The sequence below is a fragment of the Micropterus salmoides genome, unplaced genomic scaffold, assembly GCF_014851395.1.
Source record: "Micropterus salmoides isolate LMB-PRFRI ecotype aquatic unplaced genomic scaffold, ASM1485139v1 Ms_hic_scaffold_2, whole genome shotgun sequence".
Classification (NCBI taxonomy): domain Eukaryota; kingdom Metazoa; phylum Chordata; class Actinopteri; order Centrarchiformes; family Centrarchidae; genus Micropterus; species Micropterus salmoides.
Window position 1 is genome coordinate 46001276 of NW_024041150.1, and position 19592 is coordinate 46020867.

At 45.3% G+C, this 19592-nt stretch overlaps 1 protein-coding gene across 1 annotated transcript in view; it reads right to left on the reverse strand.

Moving 5' to 3' along the window:
• The window catches only part of LOC119913480 (retinal guanylyl cyclase 2-like), a 46891-nt gene that overhangs the window by 13397 nt on the left and 13902 nt on the right, over positions 1–19592 (reverse strand). Inside the window, exons 10-16 of the mRNA XM_038732915.1 lie at positions 18842–18958; positions 15467–15547; positions 12677–12853; positions 7838–7991; positions 7250–7393; positions 1755–1903; positions 1493–1656 (exon numbers count right to left, since the gene is read on the reverse strand). Of these exons, the coding sequence (XP_038588843.1) occupies positions 1493–1656; positions 1755–1903; positions 7250–7393; positions 7838–7991; positions 12677–12853; positions 15467–15547; positions 18842–18958 (986 nt within the window). The remainder of the gene's footprint in view (positions 1–1492; positions 1657–1754; positions 1904–7249; positions 7394–7837; positions 7992–12676; positions 12854–15466; positions 15548–18841; positions 18959–19592) is intronic.

Here is a 19592-nt window from a genome sequence, read left to right on the forward strand (position 1 = left end):
ATCAGATTCTAAAGCAGACTCCTACCCAAATGAACCAGACTGAGATTCTAAAGCAGACTACTACCCAAATAAACCCAGATCAGATTCTAAAGCAGACTACTACCCAAATAAACCCAGATCAGATTCTAAAGCAGACTACTACCCAAATAAACCCAGATCAGATTCTAAAGCAGACTACTACCCAAATGAACCAGACTGAGATTCTAAAGCAGACCAGTACCCAAATGAACTCAGATCAGATTCTAAAGCAGACTACTACCCAAATGAACTCAGATCAGATTCTAAAGCAGACTACTACCCAAATAAACCAGACTGAGATTCTAAAGCAGACTACTACCCAAATGAACTCAGATCAGATTCTAAAGCAGACTACTACCCAAATGAACCAGACTGAGATTCTAAAGCAGACTACTACCCAAATGAACTCAGATCAGATTCTAAAGCAGACCAGTACCCAAATGAACTCAGATCAGATTCTAAAGCAGACTACTACCCAAATAAACCCAGATCAGATTCTAAAGCAGACTACTACCCAAATGAACCAGACTGAGATTCTAAAGCAGACTACTACCCAAATGAACCAGACTGAGATTCTAAAGCAGACTACTACCCAAATAAACCCAGATCAGATTCTAAAGCAGACTACTACCCAAATAAACCCAGATCAGATTCTAAAGCAGACTACTACCCAAATAAACCCAGATCAGATTCTAAAGCAGACTACTACCCAAATGAACCAGACTGAGATTCTAAAGCAGACCAGTACCCAAATGAACTCAGATCAGATTCTAAAGCAGACTACTACCCAAATAAACCCAGATCAGATTCTAAAGCAGACTACTACCCAAATGAACCAGACTGAGATTCTAAAGCAGACTACTACCCAAATGAACTCAGATCAGATTCTAAAGCAGACTACTACCCAAATAAACCCAGATCAGATTCTAAAGCAGACTACTACCCAAATGAACCAGACTGAGATTCTAAAGCAGACCAGTACCCAAATGAACTCAGATCAGATTCTAAAGCAGACCAGTACCCAAATGAACCCGGATCAGATTCTAAAGCAGACCAGTACCCAAATGAACCAGACTGAGATTCTAAAGCAGACCAGTACCCAAATGAACCAGACTGAGATTCTAAAGCAGACCAGTACCCAAATGAACCCGACTCAAAATCTAAACCATTTATAAAAAACTTCAAAATACATAAATAAATAAAAGAAAAAGGTATCATAATTTAGACATGTAGGCTTGAATGGAGACATTTTAAAACAGGATGTGATGAGGAGCTGAGTAAACAGGTGAGGTGGTGATGTCACTGTGATGTCACGTGTTTTCAGGTGATTGTAAATGAAACTGCTCTGTGTTGGTGAACCAATCTGCAGCTATGGAACAGGTTCCATCCTAGATGTGATGGAGGAGGGTGTAAATGAGGTGATGCTGGTGTCACTGCTGTACTTCATGATTTCAGTTTTAAATGAGTGTCTTACTTTGGCAGGAGCTGTCCCACCAGCTTATCTGTCTTGTTTCTCTCAATCTCCAGTTCGTCTGTTCGCTCTCGGATCAGATCCTCCAGGTTTGAACTATACTGCTCCAACATCCTCAACATGGAGTCGATGATGTTGGCCTTCTTCCCTCTGTTAATGCCCCGAAACTACAACACACAAAAAAAAGCACAGGTCTTCCTGGGTCAGGGTAAAACATGGCGAGTACTCAGAAGAAAACATAGAGACAGGTGTCAGGCTGTCTCACCTGTTTGAAGATTTCATCGAAGTTTGGCCTCTTACTCGGATCTTCATTCCAACAATCGTTCATCAGGCTGAGACACTCTGTAGGAGCTTCATCCACCGAAACAAGAGGTCTGCACAGAGGAGGAGGCTGCTTCAGACGCTCCACTATCTCTGAGAGGCAGAATGGTAACCAGACAGACAGGTAATCAGACAGGTAACCAGACAGACAGGTAATCAGACAGGTAACCAGACAGACAGGTAATCAGACAGGTAACCAGACAGACAGGTAATCAGACAGGTAACCAGACAGGTAACCAGACAGACAGGTAATCAGACAGGTAACCAGACAGGTAACCAGACAGACAGGTAACCAGACAGGTAACCAGACAGACTGGTAACCAGACAGGTAACCAGACAGACTGGTAATCAGACAGGTAACCAGACAGACAGGTAACCAGACAGACAGGTAACCAGACAGACAGGTAACCAGACAGACAGGTAATCAGACAGGTAACCAGACAGACAGGTAACCAGACAGGTAACCAGACAGACAGGTAACCAGACAGGCAACCAGACAGACAGGTAACTAGACAGGTAACCAGACAGACAGGTAACCAGACAGGTAACCAGACAGGTAACCAGACAGACAGGTAACCAGACAGGTAACCAGACAGACAGGTAACCAGACAGGTAACCAGACAGAAAGGTAATCAGACAGAGAGGTAATCAGACATGAAACCAGAAAGACAGGTAACCAGACAGGTAACCAGACAGACAGGTAACCAGACAATTAATCAGACAGGTAACCAGACAGACAGGTAATCAGACAGAGAGGTAATCAGACATGAAACCAGAAAGACAGGTAACCAGACAGGTAACCAGACAGAAAGGTAACCAGACAGACAGGTAACTAGACAGGTAATCAGACAGGTAACCAGACAGACAGGTAATCAGACAGAGAGGTAATCAGACATGAAACCAGACAGACAGGTAATCAGACAGGTAACCAGACAGACAGGTAACCAGACAGACAGGTAACCAGACAGGTAACCAGACAGACAGGTAATCAGACAGGTAACCAGACAGACAGGTAACCAGACAGACAGGTAACCAGACAGACAGGTAACCAGACAGGTAACCAGACAGACAGGTAATCAGACAGGTAACCAGACAGACAGGTAATCAGACAGACAGGTAATCAGACAGACAGGTAACCAGACAGACAGGTAACCAGACAGACAGGTAACCAGACAGGTAACCAGACAGGTAACCAGACAGACAGGTAATCAGACAGGTAATCAGACAGGTAACCAGACAGACAGGTAATCAGACAGACAGGTAATCAGACAGACAGGTAACCAGACAGACAGGTAACCAGACAGACTGGTAATCAGACAGACAGGTAACCAGACAGACAGGTAACCAGACAGACAGGTAATCAGACAGACAGGTAACCAGACAGACAGGTAACCAGACAGACAGGTAATCAGACAGGTAACCAGACAGACTGGTAATCAGACAGGTAACCAGACAGACAGGTAACCAGACAGGCAACCAGACAGACAGGTAACTAGACAGGTAACCAGACAGACAGGTAACCAGACAGGTAACCAGACAGGTAACCAGACAGACAGGTAACCAGACAGGTAACCAGACAGACAGGTAACCAGACAGGTAACCAGACAGAAAGGTAATCAGACAGAGAGGTAATCAGACATGAAACCAGAAAGACAGGTAACCAGACAGGTAACCAGACAGACAGGTAACCAGACAATTAATCAGACAGGTAACCAGACAGACAGGTAATCAGACAGAGAGGTAATCAGACATGAAACCAGAAAGACAGGTAACCAGACAGGTAACCAGACAGAAAGGTAACCAGACAGACAGGTAACTAGACAGGTAATCAGACAGGTAACCAGACAGACAGGTAATCAGACAGAGAGGTAATCAGACATGAAACCAGACAGACAGGTAATCAGACAGGTAACCAGACAGACAGGTAACCAGACAGACAGGTAACCAGACAGGTAACCAGACAGACAGGTAATCAGACAGGTAACCAGACAGACAGGTAATCAGACAGGTAACCAGACAGACAGGTAATCAGACAGACAGGTAACCAGACAGACAGGTAACCAGACAGACAGATAATCAGACAGGTAACCAGACAGACAGGTAACCAGACAGGTAACCAGACAGAAAGGTAACCAGACAGGTAACCAGACAGACAGGTAATCAGACAGGTAATCAGACAGGTAACCAGACAGACAGGTAATCAGACAGACAGGTAACCAGACAGACAGGTAACCAGACAGACAGGTAACCAGACAGACTGGTAATCAGACAGACAGGTAACCAGACAGACAGGTAACCAGACAGACAGGTAATCAGACAGACAGGTAACCAGACAGACAGGTAATCAGACAGGTAACCAGACAGACTGGTAATCAGACATGTAATCAGACAGGTAATCAGACAGGTAACCAGACAGACTGGTAACCAGACAGGTAACCAGACAGACTGGTAACCAGACAGGTAATCAGACAGACAGGTAACCAGACAGGTGGTCAGACAGACATGTAATCAGACAGGTAACCAGACAGACAGGTAATCAGACAGGTAATAAGACAGACAGGTAATCAGACAGACAGATAATCAGAAAGGTAACCAGACAGGTAATCAGACAGGTAACCAGACAGACAGGTAATCAGACAGGTAACCAGACAGACTGGTAACCAGACAGGTAAGCAGACAGGTAATCAGAAAGGTAATCAGACAGGTAATCAGACAGACAGGTAATCAGACAGACTGGTAACCAGACAGACAGGTAATCAGACAGGTAACCAGGCAGACTGGTAACCAGACAGACAGATAATCAGACAGGTAACCAGACAGACAGATAATCAGACAGGTAACCAGACAGACAGATAATCAGACAGGTAACCAGACAGACAGGTAATCAGACAGGTAACCAGACAGACAGGTGACCAGACAGAGAGGTAATCAGACAGGTAACCAGACAGAGAGGTAATCAGACATGAAACCAGACAGACAGGTAACCAGACAGGTAACCAGACAGGTAACCAGACAGGTAACCAGACAGACAGGTAATCAGACAGGTAAACAGACAGGTAACCAGACAGGTAACCAGACAGACAGGTAATCAGACAGGTAAACAGACAGGTAAACAGACAGGTAATCAGACAGACAGGTAATCAGACAGGTAACCAGACAGGTAACCAGACAGACTGGTAACCAGACAGGTAATCAGACAGACAGGTAATCAGACAGGTAACCAGACAGACAGGTAATCAGACAGGTAATAAGACAGGTAATCAGACAGGCAGGTAACGACAGGTGGTCAGACAGACAGGTAACCAGACAGACTGGTGACCAGACAGGTAATCAGACAGGTAACCAGACAGGCAGGTAACCAGACAGACAGGTAACCAGACAGACAGGTAATCAGACAGACAGGTAACCAGACAGACAGGTAATGACAGGTGGTCAAGACAGAGAGGTTATCAGACAGGTAACCAGACAGACAGGTAACCAGACAGACAGGTAATCAGACAGGCAGGTAACGACAGGTGGTCAGACAGACAGGTAATCAGACAGGTAACCAGACAGACAGGTAACCAGACATGTAACCAGACAGACAGGTAACCAGACAGGTAATCAGACAGACAGGTAACCAGATAGGTAATCAGACAGACAGGTAATCAGACATGAAACCAGACAGACAGGTAACCAGACAGGTAACCAGACAGACAATCAGACAGACAGGTAATCAGACATGAAACCAGACAGACATGAAACCAGACAGACAGGTAATCAGACAGGTAACCAGACAGACAGGTAACCAGACATGTAATCAGACAGACAGGTAATCAGACAGGTAACCAGACAGACAGGTAACCAGACAGACAGGTAACCAGACATGTAACCAGACAGACAGGTAACCAGACATGTAATCCGACAGACAGGTAATCAGACATGTAATCAGACAGACAGGTAATCAGACAGGTAACCAGACAGACAGGTAACCAGACATGTAACCAGACAGACAGGTAACCAGACATGTAATCCGACAGACAGGTAATCAGACATGTAATCAGACAGACAGGTAATCAGACAGGTAACCAGACAGGTAATCAGACAGACAGGTAATCAGACAGGCAGGTAACCAGACATGTAATCAGAAAGACAGGTAATCAGACAGACAGGTAATCAGACAGACTGGTAACCAGACAGGTAACCACACAGACAGGTAACCAGACAGGTAACCAGACAGGCAGGTAACCAGACAGACAGGTAACCAGACAGGCAGGTAACCAGAAAGACAGGTAACCAGACAGGTGGTCAGACAGACAGGTAACCAGACAGGCAGGTAACGACAGGTGGTCAAGACAGACAGGTAACGACAGGTGGTCAAGACAGACAGGTAATCAGACAGGTAACCAGACAGACAGGTCACCAGACATGTAATCAGACAGACAGGTAACCAGACAGACAGGTAATCAGACAGGTAATCAGACAGACAGGTAACCAGACAGGCAGGTAACCAGACAGACAGGTAACCAGACAGACAGGTAATCAGACAGACAGGTAACCAGACAGACAGGTAACCAGACAGACACGTAACCAGACATGTAATCAGACAGACAGGTAACCAGACAGACACGTAACCAGACATGTAATCAGACAGACAGGTAACCAGACAGGTGGTCAGACAGACAGGTAACCAGACATGTGGTCAGACAGACAGTTAACCAGACAGGTAATCAGGCAGACAGGTAATCAGACAGGTAACCAGACAGACAGGTAATCAGACAGGTAACCAGACAGACAGGTAATCAGACAGGTAATCAGACAGGTAACCAGACAGGTAATCAGGCAGACAGGTAATCAGACAGGTAACCAGACAGACAGGTAATCAGACAGGTAACCAGACAGACAGGTAATCAGACAGGTAACCAGACAGGTAATCAGGCAGACAGGTAATCAGACAGGTAATCAGACAGTCTGGTAACCAGACAGGTAACCCGACAGACAGGTAACCAGACAGACAGGTAATCAGACAGACAGGTAACCAGACATGTGGTCAGACAGACAGTTAACCAGACAGGTAATCAGGCAGACAGGTAATCAGACAGGTAACCAGACAGACAGGTAATCAGACAGGTAACCAGACAGACAGGTAATCAGACAGATAACCAGACAGACAGGTAATCAGACAGGTAACCAGACAGACAGGTAATCAGACAGGTAACCAGACAGACAGGCAATCAGACAGGTAACCAGACAGGTAATCAGGCAGACAGGTAATCAGACAGGTAACCAGACAGACAGGTAATCAGACAGGTAACCAGACAGACAGGTAATCAGACAGGTAACCAGACAGGTAATCAGGCAGTCTGGTAACCAGACAGGTAACCCGACAGACAGGTAACCAGACAGACAGGTAACCACACAGACAGGTAACCACACAGACAGACAGACGTCCTGTCTTACCGTGGGCGGGCATGTCCATCATGGCGTAGGGCAGTGTTCGTGAGATCACTTCCTGTATGATTATGGAGAAACTGAAGACGTCTCCAGCAAATGAGCCTCCTCGGACAGGATTCCTCAAGAGCTCCGGAGCTGTCCACAGCAGCTCTGACAGAGAGACAGGTATAGACAGAGACAGGTATAGACAGAGACAGGTATGGTTAGACGAAGGTACAAACTGATGCACAGCTTGTGAATAGACAAGACAGACAACTGCTTGGGGCCCTGGGCCTTTAGGGGACGGTCCCTGGGGAGGGTCTGAGTCATCACCTATCCCCACCTATAAGGTCGCTTTGATCTCTTCCCAGGAACGACCTTAACGACTGTCAGGAGCATTAATGAACCAGCAGTATTCATCACCTTGGTGTCGACCTCACAGAGGTTAAATAGCTGGGACTCCCTGCCGACCAATCAGAGCTGATGAACCCTCTCGGATGAGAGACAAAAAGGTCCAGCTGTCCCTGATTCTTTAACCTTCCTCAGATCTTATCTGGACACAAACCTTCAGCTTCATGTTTCCTTTTTCACATTTCATGCTTTGAAAGTTTTTACCTTGTGGGTCCTCAGGAAGGCTGATGCTCTGAGAGTGAAGGATCATAGGAAGTCCATAGTCGGTGACTTTCAGAACAAAGCGTCCATCGACTAAACAGTTTGTGGACTTCAGCCGGCCATGACTCAAACCTCGCAGATGAAGATACTTCATCCCCTGGAACACACAGAAAGCTTCTTAACATTAAATATTAAATCATTTTAAACATCCAGACAGAGGCAGAGGATGGAAACTGAAAATAGAAACAACGAAGACAAATAAAACGGCTCTGCTTTGGACTCTATTGTTTTTCACGTCGGTGGAAATGACTCCTGGTTACGCCAGTCGGAGGTCACTAAGATTAATGGTGAGTCGGTCTGTACATATGCAAAAACAATGTCGGACACCGTAGTTTTCTCTGCACGGGTGCAGAGAAAGTAGAAACATGTCGTCATTCCGCCGCTGGTTGTCGAGGTGGTGTCCAGCATATTAATACTCACATTCCTCGAGGCACAGGCCTAGTACAGCTTCAGTACTGCGTTTATCTCTCTGTTAGATTCCATCGGCTTCTCTCTGACTGTTCATGAACCGACTCACTGTTTTAACCACACCCTCGACCTTGTTTTGGTGTATGGTATTGAAATTGAACATTTAGTGGTGTTCCCACAGAATCCCTCTTTGTCCGACCACTGTTTGATAACTTCTGAGTTTGTATTGCTGAACTACACGCCATTGGGTAAAAATGTCTATACAAGATGTTATATCTATCGATCAAGCCAGATGAAACTCATCAGTTAGCTAAACTTCAAATGTGCCTTCAGGATGTTAAAACCTGGATGACCTGTAATTTTCTCATGTTAAACTCAGATAAAACTGAAGTTAATGTTCTGGGGCCTAAGCACCTCCGTGACGCATTATCTACTATCTCTGTCAGCCTGGCTAAAGTGCTGAAAACAGAGAGATGAACGCAGTACTGAAGCTGTCATTCTCAACGTCCACATGAATATTAAAATCTCCTACAATAATAACTTTGTCCGTTTTAAGGACTAAAGTTGACAAAAACTCTGCAAATTCAGATAAGAATTCAGAGTACGGGCCAGGTGCTCGGTACTCTATAACAAAAAGAATTGGTTGCAGTGATTTCCAACTTGGGTGTGAAAGACTAAGAACAAGGCTTTCAAATGAGTTATAGTTTAGTTTAGGTTTAGAGCTGATTAGTAGGCTAGAGTGGAAGATAGCTGCAACTCCACCTCCTCGGCCTGTGCCTCGAGGAATGTGAGTATTAATATGACTGGGAGGGGTGGATTCATTTAGGCTAACATATTCTCCATCACCCAGCCAGGTTTCAGTAAGACCAAATAAATCAATATCATAATCTGATATTAGTTCATTTACTAGTACACCTTTAGAAGAGAGAGATCTGATGTTTAAGAGTCCACATTTAACTCTCCTATTCGTTTGCACTATTGCTCTTGTGGTTTTAATTTTTATGAGGTTTTTATGCACAGCTCCTCTTCTGTTTACCTTTTTAAATAATTTCGCTGGTCGGGGGGCAGACACCGTCACTATAGGATTTTCACTAAGTAACTCCTGAAATGGAGGAGCAGAGAAGTGTGTTAGACTGCGACTCTGCGTAGGGTTTTGGGTGGGTAACTGCTGAAAAAGAAGGGCAGAGAAGTGTGTTAAACTGCGACTCTGCCTCCTGGTCTCAACTCTGGGTTGTCATGGATTTGGTCCACTAATAAACTTGGCCAGATTTCTAGAAATGAGAGCTGCTCCTTCCCAAGTGGGATGGATGCCGTCTCTCCGGATCAGACCAGGTCTTCCCCAGAAAGTCTGCCAATGATCAACAAAGCCCACATCGTTTGCTGGACACCACCTCGATAACCAGCGGCGGAATGACGACATGCGGCTATACATGTCATCACTGGTCAGATTTGGCAGGGGTCCAGAGAAAACTACGGTGTCCGACATTGTTTTTGCATATGTACACACCGACTCAACATTAATCTTAGTGACCTCCGATTGGCGTAACCAGGAGTCATTACCGCCGACGTGAATAACAATCTTACTGTATTTACGTTTATCCTTAGCCAGCAGTTTCAAATAAGAATGGTGGTTACTCGTGTTCCTGCTCGACACCCTCTGCTACAACAACTATTGTTACTAGTCCTATTGTTATTATTGTTATTATAATCATTAACATTACGATTGTTACCATTAACACTATTATAAATATCTGTACCATTTTTCATTTAGTCTATAGCAACATCACCTTTACTGTCTGTACCTCTGTGTGTACGTTATAATCAGGTTAGTTTGTTATGAGGGTGGTTTATTGTCTGGGAACTTTATTATAGTGGTAGGTGGTTATCAGGGTAGTTTGTTATGAGCGTACTTTATTATAAAGGCAGTTTGTTATCGGGGTATTTTATTATCAGGGTAGTTTAGTACTAGTAGTAGCAGTAGCAGTAGTAGAAGAAGGAGTAGTAGCAGCAGTATGTCAACAGTAGCAGTAGTAGCGATAGCAGTATGTGAGTAGTAGTAGTAGTAGCAGTAGTAGTAGTATGTCAGCAGTAGTAGTATGTCAGCAGTAGCAGTATGTCAGCACTAGCAGTAGTAGTAATATGTGAGCGGTAGTAGCAGTAGTAGTATGTCAGCAGTAGTAGAAGTATGTTAGCAGTAGTAGGAACAGTAGTAGCAGTAGCCGTATGTCAGCAGTAGCAGTAGTCGTAGTATGTGAGCAGTAGTAGTAGTAGCAGTAGTATGTCAGCAGTAGTAGCAGTAGTATGGTAGCAGTAGCAAGAACAGTAGTAGCAGTAGCCGTATGTGAGCAGTAGTAGTAGTAGCAGTATGTCAGCAGTAGTAGCAGTAGTATGGTAGCAGTAGCAAGAACAGTAGTAGCAGTAGCCGTATGTGAGCAGTAGTAGTAGTAGCAGTAGTATGTCAGCAGTAGTAGCAGTAGCAGTATGTCAGCAGTAGTAGCAGTAGTATGGTAGCAGTAGTAGTAGTAGCAGTATGTCAGCAGTAGTATTAGCAGTATGTCAGCAGTAGCAGTAGTAGTATGTCAGCAGTAGTATTAGCAGTATGTCAGCAGTAGCAGTAGTAGTATGTCAGCAGTAGCAGTAGTAGTATGTCAGCAGTAGTATTAGCAGTATGTCAGCAGTAGCAGTAGTAGTATGTCAGCAGTAGCAGTAGCAGTATGTCAGCAGTAGCAGTAGTTGCAGTATGTCAGCAGTATTTGCAGTATGTCAGCAGTAACAGTAGTAGTATGTCAGCAGTAGCAGTATGTCAGCAGTAGTAGTAGTATGTCAGCAGTAGTAGCAGTAGTAGTATTATGTCAGCAGTAGCAGTAGTCGCAGTATGTCAGCAGTAGCAGTAGTAGCAGTATGTCAGCAGTAGTAGCAGTAGCAGTAGTCGCAGTATGTCAGCAGTAGCAGTAGTAGCAGTACGTCAGTAGTAGCAGTATGTCAGCAGTAGCAGTAGTCGCAATATGTCAGCAGTAGTAGCAGTAGCAGTATGTCAGCAGTAGTAGCAGTAGCAGTAGTCGCAGTATGTCAGCAGTAGCAGTAGTAGCAGTACGTCAGTAGTAGCAGTATGTCAGCAGTAGCAGTAGTCGCAATATGTCAGCAGTAGCAGTAGTAGCAGTATGTCAGCAGTAGTAGCAGTAGCAGTAGTCGCAGTATGTCAGCAGTAGCAGTAGTAGCAGTACGTCAGTAGTAGCAGTATGTCAGCAGTAGCAGTAGTCGCAATATGTCAGCAGTAGTAGTAGCAGTAGCAATATGTCAGCAGTAGCAGTAGTCGCAGTATGTCAACAGCAGTAGTAGCAGTATTTCAGCAGTAGCAGTAGTAGCAGTATTTCAGCAGTAGCAGTAGTAGCAGTATGTCAGCAGTAGTAGCAGTAGTATGTTAGCAGTAGCAGGAACAGTAGTAGCAGTAGCCGTATGTGAGCAGTAGTAGCAGTATGTCAGCAGTAGTAGTAGTATGTCAGCAGTAGTAGCAGTAGCAATATGTCAGCAGTAGCAGTAGTAGCGGTATGTCAGCAGTAGTATTAGCAGTATGTCAGCAGTAGCAGTAGTAGCAGTATGTCAGCAGTAGCAGTAGTCGCAGTATGTCAGCAGCAGTAGTAGCAGTATTTCAGCAGTAGCAGTAGTAGCAGTATGTCAGCAGTAGTAGCAGTAGTAGTAGTCGCAGTATGTCAGCAGTAATAGCAGTAGTATGTTAGCAGTAGTAACAGTATGTCAGCAGTAGTAGTAGTATGTCAGCAGCAGTAGTAGTAGTATGTTAGCAGTAGCAGGAACAGTAGTAGCAGTAGCCGTATGTGAGCAGTAGTAACAGTATGTCAGCAGCAGTAGTAGTAGTATGTTAGCAGTAGCAGGAACAGTAGTAGCAGTAGCCGTATGTGAGCAGTATAGTTGTAGCAGTAGCCGTATGTGAGCAGTAGTAACAGTATGTCAGCAGTAGTAGTAGTATGTCAGCAGTAGTAGTAGTAGTATGTTAGCAGTAGCAGCAGTAGCAATATGTCAGCAGTAGCAGTAGTCGCAGTATGTCAACAGCAGTAGTAGCAGTATGTCAGCAGTAGCACTAGTAGCAGTATGTCAGCAGTAGTAGCAGTAGTATGTTAGCAGTAGCAGGAACAGTAGTAGCAGTAACCGTATGTGAGCAGTAGTAGTAGTAGCAGTAGTATGTCAGCAGTGTAGCAGTAGTATGTTAGCAGTAGCAGGAACAGTAGTAGCAGTAGCCGTATGTGAGCAGTAGTAGCAGTATGTCAGCAGTAGCAGTAGTCGCAGTATGTCAGCAGTAGCAGTAGTAGCAGTAGCGATATGTCAGCAGTAGTAGTAGTCGCAGTATGTCAGCCGCACCTTAATGAGGTCCATGAGCAGCGAGGACTTGAACATCCAGTCCAGCCTCACGTTGTTGTCGGCCAGCAGGTCGGCCAGACTTCCTCGAGGACAGTGTTCAACCACCAGAGCAAAGATCCCAGAGTCCACAAACAGACCCACGTACAGGTTCAGGTTCTCGTGTCGCATTTCTCTCAACTGGACGGAAGCGAGAGAGAGAACATGATGTTAAAATATATTCTGTCAACATGTGATCAGTATCTGAGAGGTAAATGTACCCGTATCATTAGTAATCTCTATACTGTGACCATAAATAATCGCAACCCTGTAAACGGCGGCTGTGGCTCAGGAGGTAGAGTGGGTTGCCTGTTAACCGGAAGATCGGCGGTTCAATCCCTGGTCAGCTTCAGTTTGAGCACTGATGTAATGTAAAAGCCCTTTGAGTGGTTGCAAAGACTAGAGAAGTTTTAGAACTGAGCATTTACATTTTAAGCCTGCTTTTTTACCTCCAGCCTCCTTGGCCTGTCCTGTGCCATCTTAATCTCCAAACAGTCGTGTTTAGATTGTTGAGCGTCAGATCACTCACAAATAAATATATTTTTTTAATGACTTCATAATCTCCAAGCAGTTCGATCTGTTTCTGATAACTGAGACCAGTCCAGATGACCGTGTTGCCCTGAACCAGGCATGTCCTCCCAAGTTTCATTGTTTCCACAGTCAGTCGAGGGCTCCCCCCATCCTGGACATCGTCCTGTCCTCTGGTTTTAATACTGGTAGTAGCAACATGATGCACTGAGCTCCTCTCTCCTCTACTTTCTCTCCCTCTGTATGCAACCTCATCCCATTATTGCATGTTACTAACACAACTTCTCCCCTTTCTGGTAGTCTTGTGCTTTCTCGTCCCTCTCCTCTCTCCTCCTGTCACTTCCTGCAGGTGTTTCTGGCTCTGGAGCTGTGGAGTCTGGATCTGTGGTTGCGGGTCACCTGCTGCCCCCGTGTTCCTGCTCGACACCCTCTGCTACAACAACTATTGTTACTAGTCCTATTGTTATTATTGTTATTATAATCAATTACATTACGACTGTTATCATTAACACTACTATAAATATCTGTACCATTTTTCATTTAGTCTATAGCAACATCCCCTTTACTGTCTGTACCTCTGTGTGGATATTGTGTAGGCTGCCTCCCTCCCCTCTCTCTCTCCCCCTCTCAATTTTGTGATTGTATTATTGAGGGTTTTATTCACGTGCCTGACCTCTGCCGACAGCAGTGAACATAACGCTCCAGGTCACATCAAAGCAATAACTAAATGAAGCCCTCAGCTGTGTGGGAACACGTTAAACTGAGTGATGACAGCAACAGTGTGGAAGCTCTAATTTTACAATTGCTTAATTTCATTACAGATCGAAAAAGTCAAGTTTCCAACATTTTAAAAATAATCAGTAGCCTGTAGGCTGGAAACAAACAACAACATAATGAACACTTTTAAACAATTATATGAGGCCGACTGTAGAAGAAGAGCATTCGGTCACTATAATAAAAGTTAAAAGTGAATTTTGCATTATAACGTGTTCGATTTAGTTCCTCTACCAGAAACACCGCTCATCCCGTCTGCTCCCCGCCCGGCTAAACTATTCCCGAATTCTGCTCTGGGCCTGCTCGGATCAGACTCTCAGCTAAGGTTCCCCCTGCTCTGCACAGAGGCCACCAACCCAGTTCGGCATCTATTTTCACTCTGCCTCGCTCTTCACCTGCTAAGTATCCGATCCCTTTACCCTGCAACAAACATTCCTCTTTTATCTAAGTCCTCCCTTTCTTAATCCTGGACTTGGGTTGCTAGTCTTGCCAGTTAAAAACAAAGCGTTGATTATTCGCTGTTAATTACTCTCAAAGAGGTGCCTCTCAAAAAATAACATTTGGGCCTATCGTATCTACTGAGTACCTACTGTGTATCTACTGTGTATCTACTGAGTACCTACTGTGTACCTACTGAGTACCTAGTGAGTATCTACTGTGTTTTTACTGAGTACCTACTGAGTATCTACTGAGTACATACTGTGTATCTACTGAGTACCTACTGTGTATCTACTGAGTACCTACTGTGTACCTACTGAGTACCTAGTGAGTATCTACTGTGTTTTTACTGAGTACCTACTGAGTATCTACTGTGTTTTTACTGAGTACCTACTTAGTATCTACTGAGTACCTACTGTGTACCTACTGAGTACCTAGTGAGTATCTACTGTGTTTTTACTGAGTACCTACTGAGTATCTACTGAGTACCTACTGTGTATCTACTGAGTACCTACTGTGTATCTACTGAGTACCTACTGTGTACCTACTTAGTACCTACTGAGTATCTACTGTGTTTTTACTGAGTACCTACTGAGTATCTACTGAGTACCTACTGTGTACCTACTGAGTACCTAGTGAGTATCTACTGTGTTTTTACTGAGTACCTACTGAGTATCTACTGTGTTTTTACTGAGTACCTACTTAGTATCTACTGAGTACCTACTGTGTACCTACTTAGTACCTACTGAGTATCTACTGTGTTTTTACTGAGTACCTACTGAGTATCTACTGAGTACCTACTGAGTATCTACTGTGTTTTTACTGAGTATCTACTGTGTTTTTACTGAGTACCTACTGAGTACCTACTGAGTACCTACTGTGTACCTACTGAGTACCTACTGAGTACCTACTGTGTACCTACTGAGTATCTACTGAGTACCTACTGTGTTTTTATTGTGTACCTACTGTGTTTTTACTGAGTACCTACTGTGTTTTTACTGAGTTGCATCATACCTGGCTGAACAGACTCTGGGTGTTTTGATTGATTGTTATAGTCTTTCCAATAGGAATCTTTTTCAGCCAAACCCAGTCGCCCTGGTCACCACACAATAATCAAAGCATAGAGTCAGTAAGTCAGAGAAGCCAACAGTAATAGGTCAAATTACAGGTAAACAGAAGGGTGCAGGTGAACAGAGGGGTACAGGTAAACAGGCAGGTGCAGGTAAACAGAGGTGAACAGGTAAACAGACGGGTGTAGGTAAACAGAGGGGTACAGGTAAACAGAGGGGTGCAGGTAAACAGAAGGGTGCAGGTAAACAGAGGGGTGCAGGTAAACAGACGGGTGCAGGTTTACAGGGGTGCTGGTAAACAAACGGGTGCAGGTAAACAGAGGGGTACAGGTAAACAGAAGGGTGCAGGTAAACAGAGGGGTGCAGGTAAACAGAAGGGTGCAGGTAAAAAGAGGGGTACAGGTAAACAGACGGGTGCAGGTAAACAGAGGGGTACAGGTAAACAGATGGGTGCAGGTAAACAGGGGGGTACAGGTAAACAGGGGGGTACAAGTAAACAGATGGGTGCAGGTAAACAGAGGGGTGCAGGTAAACAGAGGGGTACAGGTAAACAGAGGGGTGCAGGTAAACAGGGGTGCAGGTAAACAGAGGGGTACAGGTAAACAGAGGGGTACAGGTAAACAGACGGGTGCATGTAAACAGACAGGTACCAGTAAACAGAGGGGTACAGGTTAACAGACAGGTGCAGGTAAGCAGACGGGTACAGGTAAACAGAGGGGTACAGGTAAAAAGACAGGTGCAGGTAAACAGACAGATGAAGGTAAACAGAAAGGTGCAGGTAAGAAGACGGGTGCAGGTAAGCAGACGGGTGCAGGTAAACAGAGGGGTGCAGGTAAACAGGGGTGCAGGTAAACAGACGGGTACAGGTAAACAGGGGGGTACAGGTAAACAGGGGGGTACAAGTAAACAGATGGGTGCAGGTAAACAGAGGGGTGCAGGTAAACAGAGGGGTACAGGTAAACAGAGGGGTGCAGGTAAACAGGGGTGCAGGTAAACAGACGGGTACAGGTAAACAGAGGGGTACAGGTAAACAGAGGGGTACAGGTAAACAGACGGGTGCATGTAAACAGACAGGTACCAGTAAACAGAGGGGTACAGGTTAACAGACAGGTGCAGGTAAGCAGACGGGTACAGGTAAACAGAGGGGTACAGGTAAAAAGACAGGTGCAGGTAAACAGACAGATGAAGGTAAACAGAAAGGTGCAGGTAAGAAGACGGGTGCAGGTAAGCAGACGGGTGCAGGTAAACAGAAAGGTACAGAGTAAACAGCGGGGTACAGGTAAACAGACAGGTGCAGGTAAACAGAGGGGTACAGGTAAACAGACAGGTGCAGGTGAACAGACGGGTGCAGGTAAACAGAAAGGTACAGAGTAAACAGACAGGTGCAGGTAAACAGAGGGGTACAGGTAAACAAACGGGTACAGGTAAAAAGAGGGGTGCAGGTAAACAAACGGGTACAGGTAACAGCGGGGTACAGGTAAACAGAGGGGTGCAGGTAAACAGAGGGGTACAGGTAAACAGAGGGGTGCAGGTAAACAGAGGGGTACAGGTAAACAGAGGGGTGCAGGTAAACAGAGGGGTGCAGGTAAACAAAGGGGTACAGGTAAACAAACGGGTACAGGTAACAGCGGGGTACAGGTAAACAGACGGGTGCAGGTAAACAGAGGGGTACAGGTAAACAAACGGGTACAGGTAACAGCGGGGTACAGGTAAGCAGACGGGTACAGGTAAACAGAGGGGTACAGGTAAAAAGACAGGTGCAGGTAAACAGACAGATGAAGGTAAACAGAAAGGTGCAGGTAAGAAGACGGGTGCAGGTAAGCAGACGGGTGCAGGTAAACAGAAAGGTACAGAGTAAACAGCGGGGTACAGGTAAACAGACAGGTGCAGGTAAACAGAGGGGTACAGGTAAACAGACAGGTGCAGGTGAACAGACGGGTGCAGGTAAACAGAAAGGTACAGAGTAAACAGACAGGTGCAGGTAAACAGAGGGGTACAGGTAAACAAACGGGTACAGGTAAAAAGAGGGGTGCAGGTAAACAAACGGGTACAGGTAACAGCGGGGTACAGGTAAACAGACAGGTGCAGGTAAACAGAGGGGTACAGGTAAACAGAGGGGTGCAGGTAAACAGAGGGGTACAGGTAAACAGAGGGGTGCAGGTAAACAGAGGGGTGCAGGTAAACAAAGGGGTACAGGTAAACAAACGGGTACAGGTAACAGCGGGGTACAGGTAAACAGACGGGTGCAGGTAAACAGAGGGGTACAGGTAAACAAACGGGTACAGGTAACAGCGGGGTACAGGTAAACAGACGGGTGCAGGTAAACAGAGGGGTACAGGTAAACAGAAAGGTACAGAGTAAACAGAGGGGTGCAGGTAAAAAGAGGGGTACAGGTGAACAGAGGGGTACAGGTAAACAAAGGGGTACAGGTAAAAAAAGGGGTACAGGTAAACAAACGGGTACAGGTAACAGCGGGGTACAGGTAAACAGACAGGTGCAGGTAAACAGAGGGGTACAGGTGAACAGAGGGGTACAGGTAAACAAAGGGGTACAGGTAAAAAAAGGGGTACAGGTAAACAGACGGGTGCAGGTAAACAGAGGGGTACAGGTAAACAGAGGGGTGCAGGTAATCAGAGGGGTACAGGTAAACAGAGGGGTGCAGGTAAACAGAGGGGTGCAGGTAAACAAAGGGGTACAGGTAAACAAAGGGGTACAGGTAACAGCGGGGTACAGGTAAACAGACGGGTGCAGGTAAACAGAGGGGTACAGGTAAACAAACGGGTACAGGTAACAGCGGGGTACAGGTAAACAGACGGGTGCAGGTAAACAGAGGGGTACAGAGTAAACAGAGGGGTGCAGGTAAACAAAGGGGTACAGGTAAACAAACGGGTACAGGTAACAGCGGGGTACAGGTAAACAGACAGGTGCAGGTAAACAGAAAGGTACAGAGTAAACAGCGGGGTACAGGTAAACAGAAAGGTGCAGGTAAACAGACGGGTGCAGGTAAACAGAAAGGTACAGAGTAAACAGCGGGGTACAGGTAAACAGACGGGTGCAGGTAAACAGAGGGGTACAGAGTAAACAGAGGGGTGCAGGTAAACAAAGGGGTACAGGTAAACAAACGGGTACAGGTAACAGCGGGGTACAGGTAAACAGACAGGTCCAGGTAAACAGAAAGGTACAGAGTAAACAGCGGGGTACAGGTAAACAGACAGGTGCAGGTAAACAGACGGGTGCAGGTAAACAGAAAGGTACAGAGTAAACAGCGGGGTACAGGTAAACAGACAGGTACAGAGTAAACAGCGGGGTACAGGTGTACCTCCAGTATTCCTATATTGGAGCTCTCAGGTGTTGTCAGGATGTAACTTCGGGGTATCGAGGGCAACGGAGTTTTCATTTCCAGAAGACTCCTCATGATCGACTCATCGTTCAATTTCTACAAAGAGAACAATTAAATCATTAACAACAAAACATGACAACAACAAGGCAAACAACAAAATCAAGAAGACAAATAATATTAACAACTTAATCAGCAAGATAAACAACTAAATTTGAACGGTCAGCACTGTAAGGTGTTCTGGGTCTGAACACTCAGAGTGAAAGGCTGACAGGCTGACTGTGTGACTGTTCAGACCCAGAACACCTTACAGTCCTGTCACTCTGTCAGCCTGGTCCAAGCTAAGACAAGAGGTTGTTCAGTGCCATGGTGCCTTGCTTATACAAACTGAAGAGGCAGGTGGCATCCTAAAGTTTCTTGAAGGTCTTCAGCATGATCTGATTCACTTTATAAACCCCAAAACACTATTAGTATTAAAATAACAGCAAACTCACTTAAAGTTCTCTGCGGCGCAGTACACCCCTGGAACATCACTTTTGCCCAGGATTCTACTGTGTTTTTAACCTTTCTAAAAAATAACAATGCTGGGCATATTTGAAATGTTTGCTACATCCCCCTCCGGTAAAGTCAGATGCAGTATGTAGCTGGAACAGAGACAGGAAGTCAACGGCCCAATAAAACAAGCAGAGCAGAGTAGCAGAGCGAGGGAACCAGGGACCAGGGACCAGCTTTG